Source organism: Girardinichthys multiradiatus, chromosome 9 (genome assembly GCF_021462225.1).
Source record: "Girardinichthys multiradiatus isolate DD_20200921_A chromosome 9, DD_fGirMul_XY1, whole genome shotgun sequence".
Lineage (NCBI taxonomy): Eukaryota > Metazoa > Chordata > Actinopteri > Cyprinodontiformes > Goodeidae > Girardinichthys > Girardinichthys multiradiatus.
Window position 1 is genome coordinate 48,510,156 of NC_061802.1, and position 26,877 is coordinate 48,537,032.

Consider the following 26,877-nt stretch of genomic DNA (forward strand, 5'->3'; position numbering starts at 1 on the left):
TTTATCACAATATGCTAATATTTTGAGAAGGACCTGTATGTGATTAGAAGCTCAGTGTGTGGGGTGTATGTTTCGTGTGTGTGTATGGAAGATGTTGACATTACTCCTCCGGACAGAGCTGTGTGCTGCCGTAGCTGAGAATCAAGAGTGAAGGAGTGACGTCAGTATTATTGTGTGTGTGGGGTGGGTAGAGACGGCGACCGGAGCAGCGGTGTATGAGTCTGTAAGCCCTGTGTTTTTACGTGCTGCAAAGTCATTAAAAAGAACCCCGAATCTCGTCAACAACTCAGTGCTTTGATGCTGTTTCTTCATGCTCAACTCAGCAACGTATGAGTGAGGGAGTTAACCCCGAGGAAACTAGTAACTTCGGCCCTGGAGAAAGCGTCTCCCCTGTGTCATCAGACTACGGTCAGGGGACAGAAACAGGAAAGGTTAACAGTACTAACGTTTGATTTAGTGCATCAAACTGTTTCTTTTACGTGTTTACTGAATCAGGGAAAAGTTCCCTTTCACGTTTTAACTAACATTTGATTTCAACTTCAACTTCATAGACTCCAATGCATTCCTAACGTGCGGTTGGCTCTATTCAATAGAATTCTATGTAGAGGAAACCTTACCATGAGAGTGAATGGAGTTATCAGAACGCTGGTTTGTAGTGTATTAATAAAGTTTGACTGACCGACTTATCTGACTGTTTTGTTGACATTCTCTTTAGCACAGCTCCATCTAGTGGATGCATAACACAACCCCAGTCAAACGTTTGACTGCAGTAGCTTCTATTCTATGCACCTTATAATCCGGTGCGCCCTATATATGAAAAAAGTTCTAAAATAGGCCATTCATTGAAGGTGCGCCTTATAATCCGGTGCGCCTTATAGTGCGGAAAATACAGTAAGAACTTTTTGACACTGCTAGAGGGAAGACATCTAGGGTTAAGTCACTGCCCCCGTCGTCCTTCACCCCCTCCTCCCCTTTCTTCAACATCTTTAACTGTGACCTGGGCAACGCAAGTTGGGAGAGGTGTTGCATCAAATCAGAGCAACAAAGCCGAAAACATACTGGGCATTGAGATGATCCATAAAAAGAGCCAACATCTGTTTATCAAAAACAATTGAGATGATCAGCCATGCTTCGCCATAAGTTAAACTCACATGTTGACCACAATCTAACCAATGCACGGGCTATACAACAAAGGACAAAATGGCAGTGTCTTGCTTTTAACAGATCAGACACCTGTCTCCTTCTTTGATGACTGTAAATTTGAAGAAATTCCAAACAGAAAAATTGTTGTCTTTTATAGAAAAGTAAGCAGTAAACCCCTCTTTAAATTTGAAACAAATTTTTCAGATCAAACAAGATCCATTTTTCTCTTCCTCTTCAATCATCATTATTACAGAATAAAATCACTAAAAGTCTTCCTAGGGAGTTATTACGTCTGCAATTATTGTTTTTCCCCTTTTACAGCAGAGCACTCACATTATTGCGAGGGATTTTGTCCTATCTGCAAAGATCCATCTTGTTCCACGCTGAAATTTGAACCCACAGTCTGTTGCAATTGTAACAGACCCTCATGTAATCTGTTGTGTAATGTCAAGCATAAAACAATCGACCAAAAGTAAAAATGTATGTTAGTGCTTGTGGTAGCATAAAGAGTTGCATAAAATGTCAGAGAACTTAATTCTTTTGACTACAACTGAAAAAACACACATTTGCCAGAGCCAAAAATGTCCCATCTGTAATGAGATATTACTTGTAGACTCAGATGAAGCCATACAAAATTACATGTGTTATATTCAACCATCAGGTGGATGAAAAACTGATTCACAAAATAATTTTTGTTGATACTGAAACCTTTGTTGCCAAGAGAAGAGTACATATTCCTTTTCTGATTTGCACAAGGCAGATGAAAGAAATCAAATGGGCTGCCTATGGCCTGGACTGTATCCGCGCTTTTAACCTGCACTTCAGAAGACCCTTGTAATGAACGTTTACCTTTAATGCTCAGAACGGGCATGGAATTGATTTCTATCTGATTCTAGAAGCGATGGTTCACTTGGGAATAAAACCATCTATTGGTAAAGCAGAAACATTTTCTGCTTTACCGAAACATACTATAAATTAAGGTTTATTGACAGTTTGAGTTGTCTTTCAAGGAGACTAAGAACCATGCCTAAAGCTCTGGGGGTTTGAAAACTTTTCAAAAGGCTATTTCCCCCACAAGTTTTCCTCAGCAGAAAACCTAAAGTATATTGGGGCATACCCCGGCCCCAGCGAATACTCGGTGGATCACATGTCATCGTCAGATCAGGAAAAGTTTTATGCTTGGTACAGGGAAGGGAGTCAGACAACATTCTGCTTTGAAAATGAGGCTCTACAATTGCAAAAATGATGTAGAAATTATTTTGGAAGGATGCAAGAAATTCAGAGAGCAATTCTTTGAAGAGACACACATGGATCCTTTCATAAAAATCACAATTACAGCTGCATATATGATAACATTTCTGTGTAATATTCTGTGTCCTAAAACGCTCGCAATTCCATCAGTGATAGATTACACACAATTCATGAAGCTGTTTTCAAACATCTGTGCAATGGCTGGAGTTTCTTTCTCCAGAAACATTCACATTCAGCATGCTCTCAATTCAGTTGGGAAAAAAGTTGGCTCGCACTTCCTAGATGGGTACGCTGAAGTAGGTGAGGTCAAGATAGCTTATGAATTTTGTGGCTTTTTTTTTGGCAATCCTGTAAATCATGCCTGAATCCAGATGCCGAATGGCCTTTAAGACGTGTCCATAATGGGCATTGTAAATGTTAATGGATATAGCTACTTTAGTTGTTTCATCTAGAAAGAAAGGCAGTTTTCAAGGTTAGAGTCTGAAAGAAAGCACATAGAGTTAGTCACAGTAGAAGCACAGTAGCTATGTCTAGGAGAGAGAAAGGGTTAAACACTGAAAGACAGGGGCAGGCCACGTGGATCATCGGGAGAGGTGAGCATTAAGTTGTTGGGAGCTGGTTTCACAGGAGAGGAGCCTGATAACTAATCTGCCTCCCATTCTACTTCTATAGACTCTGGGAATCACCAGTAAACCTGCAGTCTGAGAACGAAGTGCTCTGTTAGGAATATATGGAACAATCAGATCTGTGATGTATGATGGAGCTAGATCATTAAGGGCTTTATATGTGAGGAGGATAATTTTTAATCCTATTTTGGATTTAACAGGGAGCCAATGAAGGGAAACTAAAGTAACCTTTACAAAGTTTAAACCATCAAATCATTTTTAAACAAATCTTCTTTGTACAATACCAATACTTGTTGCAAAGATAACCCACAATCTTGGTGACAGAGATACAAAACACAATCCTGACCGCATACAATGGACAGAGTGTTTTGAAGCTGTTAATTATGTCAAATATATTTGATGGACAGATCATCAAAAATGAAACGAAACTTGATGGGTAGAATTCAGAATCTGGAGCCAGCCAGTGTTCTCCAGGCATGTGAGACGGATGTGTATTCACGGTAAAGTATGCCGGTCCTGATGTAAATGTGAGTAGCGGGACTTGATTGCTTGCCCACACACCATGAAATAGGTCACCCAGTGGTTGATTCAACAGGCTTTCCAACTGATGACTGTCCATAATTAATAGTAATCCACCAGTATTTGTCTTCTTGGGTTGATTTCCAGAATAGAATCGTAACAGGCGTAGACTATCATAGTATGAGGCAGATGCCATCTAAACTTCATTTCCAGCCTCAAATGTCTATTAGATATGGGTGATAAACCCTCATTATCCTCACCCGGATTGAGATTAAAGACAAACAGGGACTACCCATTATTAAATTCCTCACAAGTAATGCTCAGTGGAAGGTCTGTCAAATAACAGCCTGTAGCGGTGAACATGTTGTAAAATTCCCTGACCGATACCCCCTGGTTGAAATGAGGTTGAAATGCTTTCCCTGGCACCTGTTTTCCATCACGACAAAGGGCCAGGTATTCAACATCCATATGCCTAAAGTTGAAAGGTTACAGGTCCCTTCTTTCTGTGAAGGCCTCGTGATGTACCATGCCAAGAACAATATATTTTGGTATGGCTCTGAGAAAGAGATTCTTCTGAGTACATATGCTTGAATATTCAGGGATTGAGAATGTTTTTACATTCACATGTGACAGCGGATACAGAGCATTTCCTCTCATCAAAGATATATATAAAACCAGGTTAGGTCTATTTGACCCATGGAGAGTTAAATCTTATTCAGACAAAGCTTTCTCCTTTTCTCATGTACACCATTCATATTTGCCGATAGATTTTTTTCTGTTGGACAATTAATTTTTTATCAGTAATGGGTTAGGACCCAAGCCACGGTCTACAACATTAAAGGCCAGTAAGAACTTTTCTGAAACATTCAAAATAAATCGCTTAAACCTACTTCTAGCACAGCCAGTAACTGAAACAAAAAGGGAGTAACAGTGGACTTCCCGTGACGTTACTGTTTGAATAAAAAACCCACGCGCCAACAAACAGACCTCTTCCATGCAGGTCCCCAGCGGAACTGGAAGGAGAGGCTAATGTCTCTTTGCTGGCAGACTGACATAATTCTTCAAAATGGATAAAAAGTGTCATAAGATCATGCGAGATATTGACTTTTGTTTCCGAGGTCTACAGAAGCAAACTGTGTTCCAGAGAGTTCCCAGCAGAGACCCTGTCTCTACAATGCAGAGTAAAGAAGTTTTTCCCAGTCCCAAGAAAGGACAGAGGTACCTCAATACAACGGGGCTCTGCGTGTAATTCTGCCCAGGCTGCAGGAACGAGCCACCCCCCATTCTGTGTGTGTACAGAGTTTTGCTGTTCAATAATGCCAGAGCTTGGCTCATCCCTTTTAGTTTTGTCCTAATACCACCGCACTATTGGTCTGGTATTCACAGGACAACCCTTAACACACCAAAATATTATTTTATAAAATATTATGTATTAATATTAAATAATATAATCATATTCATAATCACAACACATGTAAGTACCACAGTATTGTTATCTCGGATCACGCTTCTGTGTCTGTAGACATTAGCTTCCCAGACAGTGGAGACTGAACTCCTCCTTGTTAGCCCACTCTCCCTTTACAGAATTCCTTCAGGCACAGATTACCTTGTTCTTTGACACTAACAACTCTCCTGAAACTTCAAGGGGACACCTTTAAGGCGTTTATATGTGGACAAATTATTTCTTACGTCTCAAACCTAAAAAGGGCAGAAAGGCAGAGTCAGAGGCAGTCAAAAAGGATGTATCCAGAATTGATCATTTGTATGCCTCAGCTCCAACCCGTTCTTTATAAAAAACACCGACTGCTGGAGATAGGCACCAGCTCTCCCATAACCCACTCTGGAATAAGCGGTATAGACGATGAATGAATGAATGCATGAATGAATACTCTTATCTCTGCTCCTCACAATGTCTTTTAGAGGCTTGGGATGGAGATAACCCTCTAGATAAGATTGTTTTTCCTAAAATAAATGAGGATTTGAGCAGGGAACTGGGAAGTTCTATTTCTGTCAAGAAAGTTCAGGAGGCTATTACAATGCTTCAGAACGGTAAAACCCCAGGTTCCGATGGGTTCACTGTCGAGTTTTTTTAGCTATTCGCTGCCACCATAGCATCAGCTTTCAGAGAATGTGTAATGAATCATTTACCGAAGGTCTTCTTCCCCCTACCCTGTCAGAGGCCTATATCTCTCTCTTATTTAAAAGTGATGACGCCCTCATGTGTGGTGGCTAAAGGCCCATTTTTCTTTGAAATGTTGACCTAAAGATTTTGTCAAAGATTCTAGCCCAATGCCTTCAGCGGGTCCTACCGAGTATAATATCAACTGATCAAACAGGTTTCATGCTGGGCTAGGTTTCATTCCTTCTATAACACAAGAAGACTCTTAAATATTATTTATGCTTCTAGTTTGGACAAGTCAGAGGTGATTATTTCACTCGATGCACAGAAGGCCTTCGACAGGGTGGAGTTGAGTAACTTTTTTTTTGTTTGTTTTGCAAAAATTCAGTTTTTACCCATGATTTAGTGCTTGGATCACATTGCTTTACACCAACCCAGCTGCCTCAGTCTACACAAACGGACTTCAGTCTGTCACATTCCCCCTCCATCGTGAAACACATAGCCACACAGAGATGTCAAGACTGGTGTTGAAGGCATAGATCCACCTAAAACCCTTCATCCTCTAGCATTGGATCCATGATGCAGTTGACCGTGCGTCGATTTAATTATTCTCTCTACTTGCTATGTCTTGTCTTTAGACTGTAATGGAAATTCTTTTATTAAGTGTTCCAAAGTGTATGACCTTTAAGTTACCTCACTCCTCAGAACATCCGTGTTAGAGGAGGAAGCTGTAAAGCCATTATCAGAAGTTTAATAGTTAAAACCCATGCTTTAGGGTGATGCCTCAGGAAGAGCAGGAGGGTCTAGGGCCATAAAACAAAGACTCTTTGAAGTTGAGATAACAATGTCATGTTTGGTATAAATACTGTGTGTAAATGTTGATCGGGGCTCTGCTTCACTGACTAACCTCAGTGACAGGGTCTTCAAACGCTAAATGCCTTTGAAAAAAACTTATAAAGACAAAGTCCGGATTTTCTCTTGTTGTGAGTCAACTTCTCTCACACTTTGATAAGAAAATTCCACTACAATTTTAGCGTCACGAACAGGATCTAATGTGCCAGAGGAACCTGCAGGAGGGGATACGGATGCCTGGCCAGCCTGGAGACTAAGTTGGCTCTCTATTAACATGTTGCAAAAAATGTTCTACTTCAGTTCAGCATGATAATTTGTGTTTGCCTACAAACCATAAGAAAACTGCTCACCCAGGGAGGCATTCATGCAAGAACCCCGGTTATATAATTATACTATCCTGGAAAAATATTGTTCTACATGTCCCAAATTTGATACAACATTTATGCCCTTGATAAGTGTATATAAACTATTCACCAACACTGTATGTCAATAATGGTAATGCTTATAAAGTTTAAAGCCTGAAACATCTAAAATTTAATGGAGGACACTTAGCTGGGGAAGCCCACAGCTTGTCTTTCGTAGCAAACCAGGAGAAGACGCTCAGAAAGCACTCTGCAAGAAGACGTAAGAGGAAAAGAGCAAGCATCTACATATAACTAGGAACCAAAACACAGTTCATTCATATCATCTGTCTTTCTCGCATACACCCACTTACAACCTAAAGACTGTTATGTTTTTGCTTAGACCGAAACCTGGAACTAATGCAACATGTGACTCCAATTGGCTAGGCTTTTCCAAATTCACATAGCATTATAACACTGGGAAGGAAATGTGGGACCTCTTTATTAGAAATAAACTGTTTATCTACTTTATATATCTAGACTATATGCTCATTGGATCGTGTGTAAATGAACTTCTGTAATTCGTCTTCTAACATTTATATTGGTATTAAGTGACCATAAACAAATATTTTGGTTTCCTTCTCTTAGTTTCTTTTAACACAATGGAACCGAAATAATAGGCATTAAAAACCAGTAAGAAAGGTTGAAAGAAAAGGCTGGTTATGTTAATAGCTCTGCTTTATCTAATGCCAAATCTATTCTCCTGTTATCAAAAAGCTTTAATAACTGTTATAATACTGCTGGAATTATGATCTTAGAAAACTACATGACAGTGGCTGAACTGCAAAAAAAGTGCATCTGTGGTACAATGGCAAAAAAAAGCAGTACAACTAAAGCATCAAATGCATTTTTCACTTATTTTCTATGTATTTTTAAAGCAGAATAATGAATCGGGATTTTTTAGCCGGTTTTCCACACAAACAAACAGCACAGACCTTACATAGGCTTCAGTTGGGACCTCAGGCAGATTAATAGCCACCCTGTCTTCATCCACATAGTGCTGATATTGAGTTGGTTTCACTGACAGCAGGTTTGGAGCTGTTCGAATCGAAACCTGCTGCTGGAGGCCACCAGCACCAGTCCCATGGCTCATGAGCATGAAAGTATAATATGTATCTGGCTGTAACTGTGTAATCAGCTTCTTCTTCAGGATACCATGAACCTCCACATTTTGGTGGTTGTACAGAATCTGGAAGAATGAATATTAATATAATTTAACTCATTTTCAGCTGAGAAATGTACTAAACTTGCACTTATAAAAACATGGCAGGCATAAAAAATATCTTCAGTGGAAAAAGAGTATTTGACAGGGATGCCTTTACAATAACAGTTGGTTGATAGTATTAAATATTATCTATAGTAACTCCGATTTATTTAAGCAAACATTTTCACCATTATTAACTATTAATGTTTTTCTCAGTGGAAGAAATGTTAAACTATCTGTAATCATCTGCTTAGGCCAAAAATAACTTTTTTTGAGTGCAACCTCTTTGCGTAAAGAACCCAGTTCAAAATCCAAAGCGAAGATACCCCTGGCATCTTAAACTGTTGTGTAAGAGACTGTAGCTGCTGTGTGGTTTAAAAGTTGACATTAGAGTTCCCATTCTAATTTCCAGTGAACATATAGCGTGTAACTTAAAACTCAAGTTATTTGCTTGCAGAAAACAATTTGTGCCTTTCTTGATTTCTGTAGTTTACTTTATCAATGTTATGTTATTATGAGTTTTGCATCCATTTGTAGGTCACGCTGCGAAGGGAAGATCACACTTTTTCTCTATACCTAGAGTGCTAAAAAAGACCCCAAATCTGTCACTAGTAAAACTCTTACATTTTTGAGATATATCAATATACTTAGAGCTTCCCACAGATGAGGTCCATTTGGTCTCTGTTGTTACCACCGATGTGTCAGAGTGTGTTTTTGGGTCGGACCAGCTTGCAGGGAGATTCTCGGAAGCTATAAGGTAAGGTTTTGATCTATATTTATTTGGGCGGTTTGAACAGTGCAGGATTCTCAGCCAGTAGTTCAGGAAACAGTTAACAAGACGTACAGAACTTACAAGAGCAAACAGGAACTAGGTTGACGGGGATTCTTAGAACAAAGCAGGAGCATGACAGGTGAATAGCAGGTATCTAGCAGGACGAGGCAACGGGGAACAAATGAAACTGGTGAGCTTATATACAGGGAAGGTGAATGGTGAAACAATGGGAAGGAGAGAGGCGATTAATCAGAGTGAGTGATGGCAGGTCTGATGGCCAGGTGTAGGGAACTGATGGAAATTAGGTTACTATGGAAATGGAGCTGGGAAACACAGGGACAAGAGTAGAAACTAGACTAGAGGGAAGGGAAACTAACTGGGGGGAGCAGGGATAAGAAAACATAAACATAAGCTAACATGACTCTCAAGAAGGAACTAAATCTAAGGACGTGGAGGGAACTACGTAAATGAACAGAATTACTGAATAACAGAATATAACTGAATGACAGGAACTAAAACATGAGGGACTAACAAAGAAAACTATACTATAAAAACTAACCGAGAGGGAACTATACTATAAAGCAATGCTGGAGAAGAACAACTAAGTAAACCATAACAAAAGGGAAAGTAAGGACAAGGGAAGGACGAACGACTAGAACTAAAGGGGCAGAAGTACAGACAACATATAACCAAACACTGGGATAACAGAAGGAATAATTAAACATTGGAAAACTACTCAACATAAGGAACCAACAGTAGACAGCAAAACAAAAACAAAGCCAAACTGGCAGAGCCTGACACAATGAGCCTGTGTGAATGTGGTCTGGTATAGTACTTATAGTACTAATCACTTATTTTCATCACTATTATTTCACAGTCTAACTACAATCTAAACCCACACCATGATTTTGCCTTTTAGAGATTATGTACAAATCATGTACTCAGTATTGTAAAACTATGTGTCTAATAAATCATGATTTGGCTAAATACTGCTCAGCAGCACCTCTACCACTGATCTAAATTGTTCTAAATTTCGAACACTGAATTTGGGACTTTTATCATATGGCTTTGTAAAGGTTCGGTTTTTTTTTTTTTTATCTAAGGGAATTAAATTTAGCTTGAACTAAGAGACAGACAAATTAATATCATGAACTGGACCACCTAGTTAAAAAACATCTACTTTGGTTTAATAGATATACTTCTATCAGTTTGAGCAAAACAAAACATACACTTCATTACTATAACAATTTCCAAATATTCAACTGTCCACAAATGCAAAATAAATGGCTAGAGACTTGGGAATCTCACCTTGAGTTGAATTTCAGATTTGTATGCTTTTGGTACTTCCCAAGTCAGAAGGACAGAGGTTTTCATTACAGCCTTCACACCAAAGTTTTTGATAAACACTGAGGAAAGATGAGAGTAATTTTCATACATTTATTTACAATTTACACATGCATCTATCTATCGATGGATGGATAGATGAATGGATAGATAGACAGATCTAGATAAATAAATCTAGGAAATTAACAATAATCTCACACATTTAGATTTTTTTATTCTTAGCTTATTATAACTGAAACTTGATCCATATTTTGTAGGATACTGCCACCATCTCTGAGAAATATACAAAATCTTTTAACATTTTTGCTGCTGTTATACTTATTTCCAGCTTATTTTCTGTTTTAAACCTATAACATACTTGCAATGTCAATGAGACACAGAACACATTATTTGAGTTCCATGATGATGAATAAAGTAAAAAACAAAGTGAAAAAAGTAAACTAGTATTAATGTGTTAACAATTTTTATAAAAACGTAAGTCCAAGCGTTAATTAAAAATTAGGCTGGAAATGTTCTTTTAAGAATGTGAATAAAAGAAAACTTCACTACTATCAGAGACAATAGAAATAACTGTGTAGAAATTGAATACTACAAAACGGAAAAAAAAAATGCATAAATGCACACCTTTTTACCTTTTGTCAGGTACACAAATCAAAAATATGTTCCTTAAGAATTTTCTGGAGAAAACGTATTATTTATATATTTGATCCAGCTAAGAATAACTTCAAATGGGTAAATTTAAAACTCTGAGCCAGTGGTCTCTGATATCTGATGTCCAGATTCCTGCTCTAACACACCCATTTCAAAATTTGTGTTGCCTAACTTTATCTGAAATGCATATTTATCAATCTTGGTATTACTTGCAAGGAGCTTGCAAGTAATACCAGCTCAGCAACAATTTTTTTTATTGGTGGTTTTGTTTTAATGGTTTGCCTGCAAAAATGAAACTGATGAACTAAGAATAAATACACAGCTTCAGTCTTGTAAAGTTTCAAATATCTTTTGTGAAAAGTTTAGAATAAATCATTGGCTTTTTCAGATTACGTATTTTTTTTCACTGTCCACCTTCGTGTTACCATGTGCCATGTTACCGATCTAACAAAATATTGTGGTTAGTTGAAAGTCAAAGTAACATCTATATTTTTTTTCATTAATCTAAGCAGTCTCCTCCTTGAACCGCCACCTTAACGTGGTGGAGGGGTTTGAGTGCTCAAATGATCCTAGAGGCTATGTTGTCTGGGGCCTAAATGCTCCTGGTAGGGTCTCCCATGGCAAACTGGCTCTAGGTGATGGGTCAGACAAAGAGCGGTTCAAGAATCCCTCATGAGGACAAAAATATCGAGGCACGAGACGTTGCCCGGTACGGCGGAGCCGCGGTCCCACCCTGGAACCAGGCCTGGGGTCGGGACTTGCCGGAGAGCGCCTGGTGGCCGGGTTGCTCCTCGCGGGACCCGGCCGGGCCAAGCCCGAACGAGAGACGCGAGGCCATCCCCCAGTGGGCCCACCACCTGCAGGGGGAACCGTGAGGGATTGGTGCAAAGAGGATTGGGTGGCGGACGAAGGTGGAGACCTCAGCGGCCCGATCCCCGGATGCTTAGGCTGGCTCTAGGGACGTGGAATGTCACCTCGCTGGGGGGGAAGGAGCCTGAGCTTGTGCGGGAGGTCGAGAGATATTGACTAGAAATAGTCGGGCTCGCCTCCACGCACAGCGTGGGCTCTGGAACCCATCTCCTTGAGAGGGGTTGCTTGTTGCCCCCCAGCTCAGCCGTCTCGTGTTGGGGTTTACCTCAGTGGATGAGAGGGTCATATCCCTGCGCCTTCGGGTTGGGGATAGGTCTCTGACTGTCGTCTCGGCCTACGGGCCGAGTGGTAGTGCGGAGTACCCGGCCTTCTTGGTGTCCCTGTCGGGGCTGCTGGATAGTGCCCCTTCCGGGGACTCCATTATTCTGCTGGGGGACTTCAACGCCCAAGTGGGAAATGACAGTGACACCTGGAGAGGCGTGATCGGGAGGAATGGCCTCCCCAATCTGAATCCGATTGGTGTTTTGTTATTGGACTTCTGTGCTAGTCACGGATTGTCTATAATGAACACCATGTTCAAACATAAGGGTGTCCATCAGTGCACTTGGCACCAGGACACCCTAGGCAGGAGGTTGATGATCGACTTTGTTGTCGTATCATCAGACCTTCGGCCGCATGTTTTGGACACTCGGGTGAAGAGAGGGGCTGAGCTGTCCACTGATCACCACCTGGTGGTGAGTTGGATTCGCTGGAGGAGGAGAACTCCGGACAGACTTGGCAGGCCCAAGCGCATAGTGAGAGTCTGCTGGGAACGCCTGGCGGAGCCCTCGGCCAGGGATGTTTCAACTCCCACCTCCGGGAGAGCTTTGACCAGATCCCGGGGGATGTAGGAGACATAGAGTCCGAGTGGACCATGTTCTTCGCATCTATTTTCGATGCTGCTGCCCGTAGCTGCGGCCGTAAGGTCTGCGGTGCCTGTCGCGGCGGCAATCCCAGAACCCGGTGGTGGACACCAGCAGTAAGGGATGCTGTCAAGCTGAAGAAGGAGTCCTATCAGCTGTGGTTGGCTTGTGGGACTCCTGAGGCGGCTGACGGGTACCGTGAGGCCAAGAGTGCTGCGGCCCGGGCTGTGGCAGAGGCAAAAACACGGGCCAGGGAGGAGTTCGGTGAGGACTATCGGTTGGCCTCGAAATGATTCTGGCAAACCGTCTGGCGCCTCAGGAGGGGGAAGCAGTGCTTTGCCAACACTGTTTATAGTGGGGGTGGGAGGCTGCTGACCTCGACTGAGGACATTATCGGGCGGTGGAAGGAGTTCTTTGAGTATCTCCTCCATCCTGCCATCACGCAATCCGTGGTGGAAGCAGATGCTGGGGACTCGGGGTTGGACTCTTTCATCACCCAGGCTGAAGTCACCGAGGTGGTTAAAAAGCTCCGCGGTGGCAAGGCTTCGGGGGTGGATGAGATCCGCCCTGAGTACCTCAAATCTCTGGATATTGTTGGGCTGTCATGGTTGACACGCCTCTTCAACATTGCGTGGTGCTCGGGGACAGTGCCTCTGGACTGGCAGACTGGGGTGGTGGTCCTCCTTCATAAGAAGGGGGACTGGAGGGTGTGTTCCAACTACAAGGGGATCACACTCCTCAGCCTCCATGGTAAGGCCTACGCCAGGGTATTGGAGAGGAGAGTCCGGCCGATGGTCGAAACTCGGCTTCAGGAGGAGCAGTGTGATTTTCGTCCTGGCTGTGGAACACTGGACCAGCTCTATACCCTCTACAGGGTGCTCGAGGGTTCATGGGAGTTTGCTCAACCGGTTCACGTGTTTTGTGGACCTGGAGAAGGCATTCGACTGTGTCCCTCGTGATGCCCTGTGGGGGGTGCTCCAGGAGTATGGAATCGGGGGCCCTTTATTAGGGGCCATCCGGTCCCTGTATAAGTATCTCGGGGTCTTGTTCACGAGTGGGGAAAAAATGGAGTGGGAGATCGACAGACGGAGCGGTGCGGCTGCCACAGTAATGGGGGCGCTGTGCCGGTCCGTTGTGGCGAAGAGAGAGCTGAGCCGAAAAGCAAAGCTCTCAATTTACCGGTCGGTCTACGTTCCTACCCTCACCTATGGGCCATGAACTTTGGGTCATGGCCGAAAGAACGAGATCCCGGATACAAGCGGCTGAAATGAGCTTCCTCCGTAGGGTGGCCGGGCACTCCCTTAGAGATAGGGTGAGGAGCTCGGCCATCCGGGAGGGGCTTGGAGTAGAGCCGCTGCTCCTCCACATCGAGAGGAGCCAGTTGAGGTGGCTCGGGCATCTATACCGGATGCCTCCTGAACGCCTTCCTCGGGAGGTGTTCCAGGCACGTCCCACCGGGAGGAGGCCCAGGGGACGGTCCAGGACACGCTAGAGGGACTATGTCTGGGGAGAGGAAAGTCTGGGCGTCTCTGCTGAGTCTGCTGCCCCCGCGACCCGGTTCCGGATAAGTGGATGTCGACGAGTACGAGTAATCTAAGCAGTATCAGAATCTCCAGATTCTAATATTTAAAGAAAAAATCTCATATAAGGGTTTTTGTGTGTTCAGCTTCTGAAACATCCACCTCTCCATGTAAAGTTTGGTTTGAGAATAGTCAACCATCACTCTCTTCATCCAAAGCGACAAAGTCTGTAAATTGAAGCCAGACTTTTGCTACCACTGTACAAGAAGACAAACTGTGTTTCCCCATTGTGTGACATTAAAGCAGACTAAACATTTCCTGTTTTAGGTCAGTTAGAACCCCCTAATTTCTAATTTGCTAAAGGCTAGATCGGTTTTTGTTATTACTTTCTTTGAATTCAGAAGTTTACATACATTTCCTGAATATTTATTAGCCTTGCTTCTAAACTGTGACTCACAGTGTTTCAGCTCTGCCCACAAATCTTTAATTGTACTGAGATATGGGCTTTGACATTGACATTAAGTCACAAAATAATTTGGCTGCATGTTTAGAGTCATTTTACATTTGGAAGAACTAATTTGAGCCAAAGCATAACTTCCTGGCTGATGTCTGGAGATGTTGCTTCAATATTTCCGTCCTTCAACAAAGCACCCACACAACATGTCGCTGGACAGGATGGGATGGTGTGCTCAGGCTCCAAATATAACTATGTTAAAAATGGCCAAACACTTCAATTTTAGTTTAATCAAACCAAAGGATACATCCATACTGCACAATGTATTTGCTTTGTCTCAGATGCAGGTGAGGTCTGGAGAGAAAATTGACTAAAAAAAGAAGGATAGATAGACTCTCAGTCTAGTCGATCACATCTTCCCTTCTGTTTCTTTCTCCATAAATATTCATTATTACAGATTCTTGAATTCTATAGTTTTCTTCCTTTCTCATCTTCAGTCTATCTTTTTTGCCAGATTTCTGTTTCTTTCTTTTTAATTATTGATTTACCTTCCACCTAGTGCCTAGTGCTGATTTAATGCATTCATCTAGATTTGTACTTCCTGTCGTTCCGAAACCTTGCGTTATTTAGCACGATCCATACCTGGAAGTAGAGGCTTGGTGCTTCGCTGACATAAAATGTTTTTTTATTTTAGAAGCAACGTTTGTTAAATGTACAAAACATATTTGCCTAACTTTAGAATAGAGGCAAGCATAATTATGTATGAATTTAACAACTCACCCGTCTTTGGACAGGATTGCATAAGTCAGAGCTCTCAAGTTTAATGATAAGTCCAGAGTGAGATTATGTCTGCTGGTGTTGAAGGAACTATAAATTCTAGACATTTTGGCCACAGCAGCCCCTCTAACTCTTTTTGTTCTCCCAACTGTTTTATTAAGAAAATGTCTAATTTTACATCCCCCTTGCTACAATAAACCACAAGTAAAAATAATGATAACTAATGAAGCACAGATTTAGCCAATTACATAAATTCAACATATGCATTTTACCCAAAATGCAGAAGATTTTGAAATGAATGTGGCCTCACTGCGACAAATACAGGGGTTGGACAATGAAACTGAAACACCTGTCATTTTAGTGTGGGAGGTTTCATGGCTAAATTGGACCAGCCTGGTAGCCAGTCTTCATTGATTGCACATTGCACCAGTAAGAGCAGAGTGTGAAGGTTCAATTAGCAGGGTAAGAGCACATTTTGCTCAAAATATTGAAATGCACACAACATTATGGGTGACATAACAGAGTTCAAAAGAGGACAAATTGTTGGTGCACGTCTTGCTGGCGCATCTGTGACCAAGACAGCAAGTCTTTGTGATGTATCAAGAGCCACGGTATCCAGTGTAATGTCAGCATACCACCAAGAAGGATGAACCACATCCAACAGGATTAACTGTGGACGCAAGAGGAAGCTGTCTGAAAGGGATGTTTGGCCGCTAACCCAGATTGTATCCAAAAAACATAAAACCACAGCTGCCCAAATCATGGCAGAATTAAATGTGCACCTCAACTCTCCTGTTTCCACCAGAACTGTCCGTCGGGAGCTCCACAGGGTCAATATACACGGCCAGGCTGCTATAGCCAAACCTTTGGTCACTCATGCCAATGCCAAACGCCAGTTTCAATGGTGCAAGGAGCACAAATCTTGGGCTGTGGACAATATGAAACATGTATTGTTCTCTGATGAGTCCACCTTTACTGTTTTCCCCACATCAGAGAGAGTTACGGTGCGGAGAAGCTCCAAAGAAGCGTACCACCCAGACTATTGCATGCCCAGAGTGAAGCATGGGGGTGGATCAGTGATGGTTTGGGCTGCCATATCATGGCATTCCCTTGGCCCAATACTTGTGCTAGATGGGCGCGTCACTGCCAAGGACTACCGAACCATTCTTGAGGACCATGTGCATCCAATGGTTCAAACATTGTATCCTGAAGGCGGTGCCATGTATCAGGATGACAATGCACCAATACACACAGTGAGACTGGTGAAAGATTGGTTTGATGAACATGAAAGTGAAGTTGAACATCTCCCATGGCCTGCAGTCACCAGATCTGAATACTATTGAGTCATTTTGGGGTGTTTTGGAGGAGCGAGTCAGGAAACGTTTTCCACCACCAGTATCATGCATTGACCTGGCCACTATCCTGCAAGAAGAATGGCTTAAAATCCCTCTGACCACTGTGCAGGACTTGTATGTCATTCCCAAGACGAACTGACGCTGTATTGGCCGCAAAAGGAGGCCCTACACCGTACTAATAAATTATTGTGGTCTAAATCCAGGTGTTTCAGTTTCATTGTCCAACCCCTGTATGTTTACTTTATAGAAATATACTTCTTTTTTTTCTGACATCTAAAGTTCTGCAATGTAAAGGATCACTACTTCTTATAGCTGTTACATGAATGTGTGACATAATGGAACTTAATTGAGACGGTTACCAACAGAAATCCAGTGTTTTAATGCTGAAAATGTATATATTTTTTTTACAACAGAGGAAAGCCAGTTGTGCATTCCTCATCTTGTTTTTGGAACAAATAGCGGGATACAGGTTTCTTGATCGGGCTTTGCTTCTTTGGTCTTTGGATTTTTATTACCTCCACCTGGTGGACTGGAGGTGTAGTGCAGCTGTCTTCACAACTTCCCCATACTTCATTAGGATGATTTAAATAAATGTCCTCTAATCTGGTTGAAAAAATTTCAGGCTTTAAATCCCAGGTCTTTCAGTGGAAAATTTGCTAATGTCGACACAGAAAAGGGAATCATTTTATAAAAACTGGGTAGCACTGTGGATTTTGTCCCAGCAAGGAACACTGGACCAGCTCAACACCCTCTGCAGAGTCCTCGAGGGTTCATGGGATTTGTAGAACCAGTTCACGTGTGTTTTGGTGTGCCCTTTGTCACCAGTCCTGTTCATAACTTTCATGGACAGAATTTCAAGGTGCAGCCAAGCACTGGAGAGGGTCTAGTTTGTTGACCAGTGGATTTTGTCTCTCCTTTTTGCAGATCATGTGGTTCTGACTGCCCCCATAGTGTTCCAGTATAACAGAAAGCTTCTCTTCTGGAGAGAGTGAACCAACAAATTAGTTAGGTTAATATTTCAAGATTGACAACAAACCAGCAAAGACCAGGTCAAAGCACAGCAGTTCAAATCACACAATTTGTTCTCCCAAAAGAAAACTTACTCATCACATTTGCAAAGCACAGCCAAGAACAACTTTCAGCAAAGTTTCACCTCTTACGCCCACCTCGGAAGTTCACCATATTCACCGGAAGTCTCTGCCTCTGCTTCCTGATTGTTGGGATTGACGTGAAAGGCGTGTACATAACTTTATTCTACTTGCTCTAAGGATGAAAAGGAGGGGTTATTTGTGCAATTCAGCCAATCCAAACTCAGGTTATTGGCGTGCGTAATGCAGGTTGTTAGTATAAACACTGAGCATGCTGTACCGCAAGCGGAGTCTCTACAGCTGTTACGCACCGGACCTTCCTACCTCTGGCTGTTTCCGTGCTGTGGTTATCATTTCGCCTGTTCGAGTGTTTGTTTTTGAAACACAATGGCTTCCCACACAAAGTTCTACACCATCACTGAAGGTTTGGACCTAATTACAATGGACTGCAGCACTGAAGTCTGTGCAGAGGATTTCTCATCTGAAGACGAAGATCTTATTTATCGCGATAAGGTCAATGACGCTCTATGCAGTTCCGCGACTTCAAAGGTATGTAATTTAAATTTTATTGCGAAATACGTTTAAATATTGATTTTCTTTTGTCGCTAGTGCTTCATGATGCCCCATAATATGTGGATTTGTAAGCCACACAGTGGAAGATAGTACTGAAATATTTGCATCTGTAATTATCCCCTACACACCCACCCCCACCTGCCCGGTAAACAAAGGTGTTGTATACACATATTTTTTCCTAGTTGTCACTAAATTGATGTAATTTTATTTTTAGCGATGCTGTTATGTATTTTATTGCGAAGATTGTTTTTTGTTTTTTTTATATACATTGGTGCTTCCTGTTCAATAAATGTGCTCCAGTATGATTCAACATAGCATTTTCTTGTTCTGTTGAAAGTTATATAAAAATAAATGTGGGTAATAAAAACTGAAAAATCAAAAACAGCCTGTTTTAGACATGTACAAAGTAGTTTATTACATTTTTCAAGTAAAAAAACGAGAAATCTCCACTTTTGCAGATGATGCCGAAATGTGCCATATGGTGCCAAAAGGAAAAACGCCTACGAATATCTTTACTAAAACCTCTGTAACTTTGCCTTAGTTTATCTCAGCTACATGAAACCTTTCACAGGTAATGTCCACAAGTGGATTTAGGGTTTTCTAAAGTTTGTAGCCTTCTTCATGATATTTCTAAAAGGTTTATATACTGTACAATGCAGGAAAAATTCTGGTGAGGGAAAGAAATCTTCATTTTTTTCTGTGTGCATCCTCATCTCTAAAACAATAGATACTACTGTGATATTTACACTTCTGATTGGATCTCCAGAGTGTTACCTTTAATTTGACACCAAGCTTATTTAAATAGAGTTTGTAGTTGCTGAGAAAAACTCAATTACATTTGGCCATGTAATTTTGAGCACAAACTTTACAAAAACGCCTTGGGTTACAAGATGTTAAAACACAATTCAGAGTCTAGCAAAGCTAGCAAGCAATGGCATACTGCACATGAGGTACAGCAGCCCTGATTGAAGGCTTGATCTAGCTTTTATCTGTCATCCTGATTGTCTTCAGCTGCTGGGTGGACGGAGTGGTCCAGGCATCATCCATCCACTCTGTAGTACAGGTAAACCTTGAAGAGTGTCCAGATGTTCACCAGTAGGGGCATGCAGTAAACCAGCAACTGGAAATGAAAGCACAGCAAGAAACAACCACAAGAGGACAGTAGAGAGCAACAAAGCGTAGAGGCAGTACAACCTGTAACAGGGCCGCTGCTCCTCCACATCAAGAGGAGTCAGTTGAGGTGGCTTGGGCGTATGTTTTGGATGCCTCCCAGACGTGGGACATTCCAGGCACGTCCAACCGAGAGGATGCCATGGGGATGGCCCACAGAAGAGCTGGAGGAGATGTCTAGGTAGAGGGAAGTCCGGGCTTCTCTGCCTTGGCTGCTGCCCCCACGACCCAGATAAGTGCAAGACGGCGAATACGAGTGACATTTCAGAAACAATTCAATTACAATTACAAACACACCCTCCATTTCTGCTGCCTGTATGACCCCCTCTCTTTTCCAATGGTTATGGTCAATCTGACAGAGAGAGGTATCCCAATCGTTGTGGTTTTTAGTATAACAATGGCCATCAGTGGGCTTTAGATGGACAAACTGTCTACTTTTAAGGCTAGGCTTAAAACTTTCCTTTTTGATAAAGCTTATAGTTAGAGTGGCTTAGGTTACCCTGAGCTATCTCTGTAGTTATACTGCTATAGGCTTAGGCTGCTGGAGGACATAATGACCACTTTCACCCTCATCGCTACATTCTCACACTACTCTCTAATTCTGCATTATTTGCTGTTATTTCAGTTTTTAACTTTATGTTCTCCCTCTTTTCTCTTCCTAGAAGCTATACCTGGCCTGACTCTGTTTCTACCTGTGACACCATTCTGGAAAGGGGCATCATCCAAGCTTCTGCTGGCAACAACTTAGAATCAGAATCAGAAAAGCTTTATTGCCAAGTACGTTTTTGGACATACAAGGAATTTGTTTTGGCGTAGTCAGTGCAATACAATACAAATTAAACAGTATAAACATATCTACAATATAATATAAATATATGTGCACAGTTTTAAGTGAGTGAGAGTAAATATAGAGCAGTATAAGATGAGAGAGCATTTTATAGGGGGGGAAGGGAGAATGTCAGGGTGGTTTCCGGGCTTTGTTAACAAGGCTGGTGGCAGATGGGGAAAAAACTGTTCTTGTGGCGTGAGGTTTTGGTCCGGATGGACCGCAGCCTCCTGCCAGAGGGGAGAGTCTCAAAGAGTCTGTGACCGGGGTGGGAGGGATCAGCCAGAATCTTCCCTGCCCGCTTCAGGGTCCTGGAGGTGTACAGTTCCTGGAGCGACAGTAGACTGCAGCCAATCACCTTCTCAGCAGACCGAATGATACGCTGCAGCCTGCCCTTATCCTTGGCTGTAGCAGCGGCGTACCAGATGGTGATGGAGGAGGTGAGGATGGACTCAATGATGGCTGTGTAGAAGTGCACCATCATAGTCTTTGGCAGGTTGAATTTCTTCAGCTGCCGCAGGAAGTACATCCTCTGCTGGGCTTTCTTGATGAGGGAGCTGATGTTTGGCTCCCACTTGAGATCCTGGGAGATGATGGTTCCCAGGAAGCGGAAAGAGTCCACAGTGTCAATTGTGGAGTCACAGAGGGTGATGGGAGCAGGTGGGGCTGGGTTCTGCCTGAAGTCCACAACCATCTCCACTGTCTTTAGAGCGTTGAGCTCAAGGTTGTTCTGGCTGCACCAGTCCAACAGATGGTCCACCTCCCATCTGTACGCGGACTCGTCACCATCAGAGATGAGTCCGATCAGGGTGGTGTCGTCCGCAAACTTCAGAAGCTTGACAGACTGGTGACTGGAGGTGCAGCTGTTGGTGTGCAGGGAGAAGAGCAGAGGAGAGAGAACACAGCCTTGGGGGGAACCGGTGCTTAATGCTCACCCTCTACCGATGACCCACATGGCCCTGTCTATCGGTGTTTAACCCTTTCTCTCTCCAAGACGTGGCAATTGTCTGAGCTTCAACTGTGACTAACTCTATGTGCTCTCTTTCAGACTCTAACATTGAAAACTGGCTCAGAGTTTATCTGTTCTTTCATTCTAGATGAAACGACTAAAGGGGCAACATCCATTAACATTTACTTTTCCTTCCCATTGAAAGGGAAGGATCAGTGCTTCTTTGTTCTCTTTGTGTCTCTGCTCTGTTCTCTCAAACCCCCAGTCGGTCGTGGCAGATGGCTGCTCACACTGAGCCTGGTTCTGCTGGAGGTTTCTTCCTGTTAAAAGGGAGTTTTTCCTCTCCACTGTCGCTACATGCATGCTCAGTATGAGGGATTGCTGCAAAGTCAACGCCAGTGACTGTCCACTGCCTCTACATGCTCATCCGGGAGGAGTGAATGGTGCAAGTCACTGACTCGATGCAATCTGCTGGGTTTCCTTAAACAGAAAAACCTTTTATCCAATTTGAATAAATAACTGAATCTGACTGCACTGTTCAATGATTAGGATTAATTGGAATGTATGTACCTGACTTTTGTGAAGTGCCTTGAGACGACATGTGTTGTGAATTGGCGCTATATAAATAAACTGAATTGTAATTGTAATTGAATTATAATGGGAGCGCATATGGGGACCCAAGAAGGACAGCAATCAAGTGCCGTTTTCCCCGTTATTGCAACTACTGTAATGATAGTGGCTATTAAATCTACCTGCAGGCGACCCTAGGGAATAAAGAGAACATAAAGAGAGATACAAAGCAAGTGTAGAAATAAACTGCTAGCATAAAGATGCAAACTGTAAGTACAGTCAGATGGTACAGGCACAAGCGGCAGCTCTTTGTGATCACCCGGATCCATCACTTCCAGACCAAAGAAATAATATTGCAGCAGTCCCTTCAACGTTTTCCTTTAAGTTTTAAAGGCAGGTCAATCCACATCTTTCCAGACCTTCGATCGGAGATGATTAAGCGGCGACAGACTTTCGAGGAGGTCCCAAAGAGGCTGCCGCAAGTGTCGGCTTTGCCTACGCAGCCTAGCTATGGGTCACCGAATGACTCACAGAAGGTGTTCTCTATCCCTAAAGAAGCTATGGCTTTTGTTGAAACAATTTCCTGACTGTGAAAAGCATGCCTCAAAGTTTGGAATGTTTAGGTGGAATCTTTTTTTATGACCGTAGTTGTTCATGTGTCACTTTATTGGAGAGGTAGCAGTGGAACCTTGTGTTATTTTCCTATTGTCCGGCTGCCTCCGAACAAATATGCAGGGTTCCTGTTCTCACTTTGTTTGGGAAATTGGGACAGGGGATGGGGCGGGGTGCAGTTGGGCTGTTTTATATTTATTTTGTCATTATATAAGCTAAGGCTGCATCCTAGAGCTTTTCAGTGGGGTGGTGATGGTATTACTTTTACAAGCTGCAATATCCAGGGACTGTGTCATGTTTTCAAACTTGCAAAAGTATTCTCTTATGGTCCAAACTTTAATGACCCCTCATTTTTTAGTAAACTATTTAAGTTGCTCCCCAGCCTTTCGGATAAGTGTTTGATTGTCGGGGGGGATTTTAATTACGTGTATAACGCATAAAGACTAGGCAATTTGACTGGGCTACAAATGCAGCATCAGAAGAATGTTCTTTGAAAGAGCCTGAGGGGTAAAAACCAAGAAGCAGCAAACTCAGTTTTAGTTTTGGTGCATGTATTAAAGTGACTGGTGCAGATAACAATACAATACACAAAAATGGATTGAGTGACAAAGCTCAATTCAAAGTCCAGGACTCTATCCCCAACTGAGAGCTCTGCAGCAGTGACTTTCTTGTCGAATCTGAGTTTGTTCCTTCTCATTACTTTTTCAGAATTCTTAGTTGCGATCTTATAACTTTCTCTAAGATGTGACTTAAGCTTTTCAACATACTGTGAATGAGATGTCAATTGTTTTTCAGACACAGGTAGTTGAACAGCTAGGTCCACAGGAAGGCGGGGTTGTCGACCAAACATCAGATCATATGGAGAGTACCCCGTGACATCATTTTGAGTACAGTTATAAGCATGCACTAACGGCTTAATCAAATCTTTCCAATGACTTTTATCTTGTTCTTGTAGAGTGCCCAACATGTTTAGAAGTGTTCGATTAAATCGTTCCACAGGGTTGCCACGAGGATGGTAAGGTGTGGTTCTAATTTTGTGGATCCCAACTAATTTACTGAGCTCTTTGATGGTGTAGGATTCAAAATCGGGCCCTTGGTCACTATGGAGACGCTCTGGAATTCCATCATGAACTAAGTAGTTGTCCCATAGCGCCTTTGCTACCATCTTAGCTTTCTGATTTGGGGTTGGCACTGCAACAGCATATTTTGTGAAATGATCGGTCATCACAAGCACATTCTTGGTGTTACTTTGGTCTGGTTCTATTGAAAGGAAATCCATACAGACAAGTTCAAGTGGTCTTGAGGTTGTAATGTTGACAAGGGGCGCAGCTTTCTCAGGTTGTGATTTTCTGCATACACATCTCTCACAGTTATTAATTTTATTGCAGACATCAACTGCCATTCGCGGCCAAAAGAAACGTGACCCATCTGGTTGTGAAGCTGGTTGCGGACCTCTGGCCGACATTCTTCTGGGAGAACAAGTTGATAAATAAGTTCACCTCCAATATTCCGTCTCCTGACAAGAACATTATTATGGAACTCCAGAGGTGTAAGCTCTCGCAGAAGTAAGGGCAGATCAGGGAGCTGTTCCCTCAGGGAGGGTGGTGGATTTTCTCCTCGTTCCAATTGAGCAACAATGTGCTGAATAACGGGGTCGGCTCGTTGTTTGTCAGCAATTTCAGCATCAGAGAAGGAGCCCACTACAGGGGAAAAGAACTGCAGGTCATTAACAAAACTGTCTGGTAGGCTGTTCGTGTCAGCAGAAAGTGTTTGTACCAAAGCAACAATTTGGTCTGGATCAGGTGAGCTGTACACCAGTTGTCTGTCACATACTGCTTGGACTGACTGCTGATCAATTTAAACACAAGATGGAAGTTCGAGATGTTTTTCAGTAAATTTCAATATTCTTTCTCTCTCCTTTTGAGACAAAGGATCCTCCAATTGTTCAGCATGAGGTCGCCGAGAAAGACCATCAGCATCCGCATTCAACCTGCCAGCCCGATAGATGATCTTAAATGTGAAAGTTGAGAGAGCAAAAAGCCACCTGTAACCTGTTGCATCCAGTTTAGCAGAAGTTAACAGACATGTCAATGGATTACTATCCATAACCACAGTAAAATTGGATCCATACAGGTAGTCATAGAATTTATCTGTAACTGCCCATTTAAGAGCCAAAAACTCCAGTTTATGGGCAGGATATCGTGTTTCACTCCGTGACAAACCTCTACTGGCATATGCGATCACCCTGTTCTGCCCATCGTATTCTTGATACAATACTGCACCAAGCCTGGTAGAGCTAGCATCAGTGTGTAGAATGTAAGGTTTACCTGGGTCTGCAAAAGCAAGAACCGGGGCTGTGCTGAGCTTCTGTATAATATCCTCAAAAGCTTGCTGACAAGTAGGTGTCCAGCGACATGCAAAAGGTTCTTTGGGGTCTAAATAGTGTTGTAGCTTCCCTCTTTGTTTGGATCTTTTCTGAGTGGGTGGATATCCAGCAGTCAACTCATTGAGTGGTTTGATGACTGAGGAGTACCCTTTCATAAACCTTCGGTAATATCCTGCAAACCCAAGGAACGACCTAAGCTCTTTCAGATTTTGCGGAACTGGCCAAGATGTCAACGTTTGTATCTTGTCTGGGTCAGTCTCCACTCCATCCCTTGAAACTACATGTCCAAGGTAGCGAACTGATGTCTGAAAGAAAACACATTTGTCAATTGATAGTTTCAATCCAAACTCTTTCAGGCGTTGAAGAACTTTCATCAATCGGCGTTCATGTTCCTCTAAAGTCGGTGCAAATACTATCAAGTCATCAATGAACACAAGCACTTCTTTCAAACTCATATCTCCCATACACAGCTCCATGAGACGTTGAAAAGTGCTAGGAGCATTAGTCACCCCTTGAGGCATGCGATTAAATTCGTAACCACTACTATGGGGGAAGCAAAAGGTGAGTTGGATTCACGTATGACTCTGGATTGCAACAATTCCTGAATATGCTTACGAACAGCATCCACATCTTGGGGGTGGATGGGCCTGGGTCTTTGCTTGAAAGCCGTGGGGTCTGCCAACTTTATCTCATGCTTGACTTTGTCCGTACAACCAAAATCTAGATCATGGTTTGCAAAGACTTCTGACATACTGTCAAGAATCGTTGTTATACGTTGCTTCCATTCAGCTGAAAGCGGTGAGTCATCGAAAAGGACATATGATAGAAGCATCCAACACCACAGTCTGTCGAGCAGAAATAACTTGTGGGCTGGTAGACTCCATTTTAAGAATGCCATGATACTCATCAGTTGTTAACTTGTGTCTTAGCTCCAAAATATTATGCACTGCTCGATACCTAACAGGTACAGGACAGAAGTCAGGCTGTGATTCACAGCACTGGCCATACACAACATCCAGAATGTTTGTACCAATCAGAATGGGAGGCTGTGATGATCGCAGGTCTGGAACGACCAAGGATAAGGTGTTGATCTCCATACATTCCCATATAAACTCAGGTAGAAAAGTTAAACAAAGTTCCACATATCCAATATAAGACACCTTCTGCCCATTTGCATCTCCGATCTCCAAAAGATCACTTAATGACTTTATTTTATGGTCTGACCGGTGGGTATTATAGAAGGAATGTGAAACTGTGGTGACCTGGGAACCAGTGTCAAAAAGGCAAGGAAAATTGGTCCCTTTAATTTTAACCTCACCTGTACTTTTTGTGCCCATCAATCCTCTTGGTAGTGAGAACTGTTTAGTTGAGTACTTGGTATGGGGACATTTATCAGTTGCAGCTCCTACTTGTCCCTCAGCAAGAACTGCTTCTAGTTTAATGTCTTCCTGTCTTCCCAGGACTCCTGTTTTTGTTTCAGTTGGTGAAGTTGGAGCAATAGGATCATCTTGTCCACATTTAAAACAGAACCAAGGCTTTGGCCTATTGCTCATTTGGCCAGGTTTTGGTTTCTGTTTTTTCAGCTGGCTTCCCTGTTTAACAGAATTGGAATCTTTGGATAACAACACCGACATCTGCTTCTGCAGCTTCAGCAGATTTGCCTCAAATCCTCGATATCACTTGAATCAGAAGAATGGCCCCATGAACATGCAGTGCTGGTGTGACTTTGCAAGTTAACTGTTGCTTGACTGGTGGGATATGTTTTTTCATCAATGTCTCTTTTGCCAGTTGTCTATCTTCTTCTGTTCTGAGTGTAAATAAAAGCTCTGTGAAAGAAGGTGGTTCATCTTTTTTCTTTTCTAGTTGCAGTTTGTTTATCATGCTGTTATCCCAACACCTTCTGCAAAATTGCTTTAGCAAATATTTATCCATTTCAACTGCTG

General features: G+C 42.5%; 1 protein-coding gene across 1 annotated transcript in view; it reads right to left on the bottom strand.

Moving 5' to 3' along the window:
• ptprfa (protein tyrosine phosphatase receptor type Fa) overlaps positions 1-26,877 on the bottom strand; it is a 351,241-nt gene that overhangs the window by 143,613 nt on the left and 180,751 nt on the right. The window contains exons 10-11 of the mRNA XM_047374177.1: positions 10,196-10,293; positions 7,847-8,100 (exon numbers count right to left, since the gene is read on the bottom strand). Of these exons, the coding sequence (XP_047230133.1) occupies positions 7,847-8,100; positions 10,196-10,293 (352 nt within the window). The remainder of the gene's footprint in view (positions 1-7,846; positions 8,101-10,195; positions 10,294-26,877) is intronic.